The sequence below is a fragment of the Fulmarus glacialis genome, unplaced genomic scaffold (assembly GCF_000690835.1).
Source record: "Fulmarus glacialis isolate BGI_N327 unplaced genomic scaffold, ASM69083v1 scaffold22725, whole genome shotgun sequence".
NCBI lineage: Eukaryota > Metazoa > Chordata > Aves > Procellariiformes > Procellariidae > Fulmarus > Fulmarus glacialis.
Window position 1 is genome coordinate 1 of NW_009211452.1, and position 4734 is coordinate 4734.

The 4734-nt window shown below is 56.2% G+C and overlaps 1 protein-coding gene across 1 annotated transcript; it reads left to right on the plus strand.

Annotated features, from left to right (window-relative positions):
* Positions 1 to 889: 889 nt before the first annotated feature.
* On the plus strand, positions 890 to 1713 carry LOC104076630 (homeobox protein notochord-like; the record flags this gene model as incomplete). Its single annotated transcript, XM_009577551.1, is given in 3 exon segments — positions 890 to 1074; positions 1587 to 1670; positions 1673 to 1713. Coding segments are annotated over 3 exon segments (310 nt in total), but the record flags the coding sequence as incomplete, so codon positions are not given.
* Between the last annotated feature and the right edge of the window lie 3021 nt (positions 1714 to 4734).

Genomic DNA, 4734 nt, shown 5'->3' on the forward strand with positions numbered 1-4734 from the left:
CACCTCTTCCATGGGGACACCTCCAGATGGGGACCTTTTTCCATCTCTTCCAGGAAGGACCCTTGGCTACCTATCCCCGGGGACTCCTCTCAAGGGGACTTCTTCTAGGGAGACCCCTGTCCACCTCTCCCATGGGGATGTCTCCAAATGGTGTTCTCCTTCCACCTCCTCAAGGGGATCCCCTCCAAAGGGAATGTCTCTAACAAGGACCCGAATCCACCTCTCCCATGGGGACATCTCCAAATAGGGATCTCCTTTCACCTCTCCAAGGGGGGACCCGTGCCCACCTCTCCCGGGGGACTCCTCCAAAAGGGATGTCTTCCAGGGGGACCCATGCCCACTTCTCTTGAGACAGCCCCAAATGGGGGATGACCTTTCATCTCTCCAAGGGGGGGCCCTTGGCCACCTCTCCAAATGGGGGACCTTCTCCCAAGAGGACCTTTTCCAGGGGGACGACCCCTGTCCACATCTCCCAATGTCTCCAAATGGGGGACCTCCTCTGCCTCCTCCCAAGGGGGTATCTCCAACAGGGACCCTCTTCTGCCCCTCCAAATGGGACCCTCTGGCCTCTCTCAGGGGGGCATCTCCAAATGGAGGAGCTCCTTCTATCTCTTCATGGGGACCCCCTCCAAAGAGATTCTCTACAAGAGGGACCTGTATTCACCTCTCCAAGGAGATTCTCTCTAAATTGAGGACCCTCTCCCACCTTTTCAAATAGGGGACCCCCTCCAAAGAGACCCCTTCTGCCTCTCCAAAGGGGACACCTCCAAACGGGAAGATCCTTTCTGCCTCTCCAAGAAAGGACCTTCCAAGGGGGGACCCCACTCTAAAGGGGACCCCTCCAAGGGCTCCTCTCCACCCTGACCTCCCCTCTCTCTCTCCCCTCCAGGCTTCCTGATCTCCAAGTGCTGCTTCCCCATCTTCAAAGCCAAGACCGGCAAAACCAAGCGAGTCCGGACCATCTTCACCAGTGACCAGCTGGCCCGGCTGGAGAAGGAGTTTGCACGGCAGCAGTACATGGTGGGCACGGAGAGGTGCCTGCTCGCCTCCTCCCTGCACCTCACTGAAGAGCAGGTAAGCCCCACCATGCTCCATCTCCACCAGGTCCAAGGAAGCTCCCAAACCTGTGTGCCAGTGGGTGGGACCTGGGCCATGTTCCTCAGCCTGGGGCAGGAGCCATGTGGGATAGTAACTGCAGATAGTTCACATTAAAAGGGTGGAGGATCACAGATGGGGAAACTGAGTCACAAAGTGGCTGTCCTAGGGCCACATGGAGGGATCAAACTTGTGTCCATCTTAAGGCTGGACCTTCTCCACCACTGGCAGGTCCCAGCTCACCAATGCAGGCTCAGCTTCTGGGTTGCAGGGGACAGTTTTCCATCTTTCTAGGGACAGAGCGTGGCAGGGGATGTCTGTCGTGGCCAGCCAGGGGATGTCTGAAGCTGTGGGCACCTAAGGGTTTGTGGAGTGTCTGGGCACTGCCTGAGCCATGGGAGTTTAGCAGACCATGAGTCCAGACCATGGACTGGAGTTTAGCAGACCATGGAGAAACCAGGTTTGAAAGCCGAGCTTTACCTCTTTCTAAGGTGAAAGTCTGGTTCCAAAACCGGAGGATCAAGTGGAGGAAACAAAGCCTGGAACAGCAACAAGCCAAACTGGCCAAAATGGGTTTGGCCACCCCGCAGAGGAGCCCCGACTCTCAGAGCCACCACAGTGAGGAGGACAAGGACTTCCCAGCGGAGTCGGAGGACAGCCAGGAGGACACAGCCTCCTCCCCAGGCTCAGGGACGGCACCTGCACAGACTGTGGCAAAGAGCTGCTGAATCGCCCCTTCGGGCTGCTTTTCCGTGTGTATTATATGAATGTATCATAGCTGGCAACGTATCTAATATATACAGGGCACCAATTATTTTTGCAGTGCGAAAATAAATTATTTATGCAACTCTTGGGCTCATCTTTGCATGAGGAGGAGGAGGAACAACACATGCCTGCAGTGGCAGCAAGCGTTCAGTGAGGGCTTGTTCATGGGAGCAAGCCCTGGAGGTCCAGGGGAGTGGGGACCACCTGCACACCCCACCCACAATAAGTCCCATAGCCAGGCTCGTCCCAAAGGCGCTGGGTGCTGATACCTCCTTGGGGTTTGTTCTTGGAGCAAGCCCTAGAGGTCCAGGGGAGTGGGGGCCACCTGCACACCCCACCGACAATAAGTCCCATAGCCAGGCTCACCCAAAGGCGCTGGGTGCTGATACCTCCTTGTGCTCTAAAATAGCTTAGGACCTTCGCAGAGCCCAGGTCCTTGTAGAGGACCTCCATCTCATGGTCCATCCATCTTCCTACCAGCAGCATCTTCACCGTAAAGCCTTGCCCTGCCCACGGCTCACCCATCCCGACCCAGTGATGGCATCCGGCTCTCTGTGGCTTTCGGAGCCAGAAATGTACCTGGAGAGCAGAGCTGGTGGTGGCTTTGTGAGCTGGACACCTGGGGTGCCATCTCAGCTGGGCAAGGATGAGCCAGGTTTTAATTTCAATTGCTTGACCCTGCGTGGGCAGATGTAGAGGTTTCAAATCCGGCAGGTTTGGGCTGGACACTGGCCTGGGGATGAGCCAAGGGTGGGCTCTGCTGGGAGCTGGGGAGCAAGCAAGAACCAACGGCCCTGGACCTCCTAGATAAGAGCAGCAATGGGGACATGTGGGTGCTCGCCCGGGCAGCCCCAGCTCCTGCTAACCGTATTTTCTCCGTGTCTGGGCTTGGGGCTGGAGGAAGAAGGGACCCAGGTAGAGGGTTTATTTGGGCAGGTAGGAAACCTGATGCAAGGAGAGGGGGAGAGGGGATGAGGCAAAGGGAAGGGGATGATCCAAGGAGAAGGCGAACAATGCAAGGAGACAGGGGACAATTAAGAAGGGGATGGTGCAAAGAGAGGGGACAGCACAAGGAGAGGAGGATGGTGCAAGGAGAGGGGGAATGACGCCAGGAGAGGGGGACGGTGCACGGGGAAGGGGACAATACAAGAAGAGGACGATGCAAGGAGAGAGGGGTGGTGCAGGGAGAGGGGGGCAACGCAAGGAAAAGAGGACGATGCAAAAAGGGGACAGTGCAAGAAGAAGGGGATGGTGCCAGGAGAAGGGGACGATGTGACGGAAGCTGCCCTTTGTTCCCGCTGTTTTCAGAGCCGGGATTAGCCGGCACGTCTCAAAGAGCCCAAACTGTGCTAATGTCTTCACATGTCTGCTGAGAGCCCAGGCTGCGCCAGCGGGTTTAACCCGCTAATCTCGCATGCCGGTGGGTTTATTGCAATCATCCCCGAGACAACAGGGCTTACGGGGGATGTTTTAATATCGCCCGGCCGGGGGCCGAGCTGATTGCGAGAGTTAAGTTGTTCTCAGGACACCTTTAATCCCCTGGGAGCTGGCAGGGCTTCGCCTCGGGCAGGATTGGGCCTTTTGGTGGTGGGGCTCCTCCGGGGCAGGCAGCGGGGGACCCGTCCCTGCTCCAGGGGATGCTCCCGCTTGGACCCCTCTGTGGGCAGCCTCCAACCAGGGAAATGACTTTAATTAAAACTGCTGGGCTTGATTGAGTTTTCAAAAGGTGACTTTTCTATGAGATGAATTAAATCACATCCATCCCTCTGGCACCTTGGGCTTTGGCTAGAAGCCTTTTCTCATGATGGGTGATGATCCTGGAGGGGTGGCCGGTCCCTGGGGGTGCACAGGGCTCAGGACCTCTGGGTCCCCTTTCCTACCTGCCTCAGGACAGCCGGGGGCCGGGGAAGGCCATCCTCTGCCTTCCTCCCACCCAGTGATGAACCTGTTGGCAGGGTGGGGAAGGGACAAAGCAGCCGATTACTGCTCCAGTGGGGATGAGAAGAGCCAGGTTTGACCTTGATAATGGGATGAAGTTGATGGTTTTCAGAAAAGCTGGATTCAGCTGGGTCATTTTATGCCCTGCCAAGCCCCCACTGGCCCTGGCATCCCAGAAAGTGGGTAGAAATGCAGTTTTCTTCTCCCATCAGAGACAACTCCCTCCCCGGTGCGGGGAGCAGATCTTGCAGCTGAGCCCAACTCCTGGCAGCTCGACCAGGGCACATGGATTGGGATCAAACCCGGGCACAGCGATTTGGCACCGTGGAAAATAAGGGAGAGGGGTGCTCTGAGAGCTTGGCAAGGTCTTGGGCTGGATCAACCCACCTGGGACAGAGCCTTGGCTCCTCTCATGCCCTGTGCAGAATAAGAGCATTTTGGCTGCGTGTCCTTACCCAAACCCCACACACATCCCAAAAAACCCGCTAGTCCCTTCCCAGTCCTGTGTATCACATTACTTTCTTAAAGATACTGGTTTTTTCACCTGTTTGCAAAAAACAAGTTGGCTTTCAGTGGCAGATCATTGTAAGGAAGTGAGAATTAAGCAGCCTTATTAAGAGGATAAAGGTTATCTGCTAAAGATGTGGTGCTGAGCAAATCTCTGCTCTGTAGATAAGTTGGCGGCTTGTAGGAGGGCAGATAGGTTGTGAGACGAGTGGCTGGATGTATTAGGGTGGACTATTTGCCCAGAAGACCAGCCTGGTGTGCATGTGGATAGATGGATGAGTGGATGATGGGGGATGAATGCAGGGCGCTAGCGAGTAGGTGCAAATGGGTGGCTGGGTAAATGGGATGGGATGGGAGATGGATGGAGAGATAGGAGAAGGGATAACCAGGTGGAGCTGTAGCGTACGGCTCCTCCGTGTCCCCCCCCCC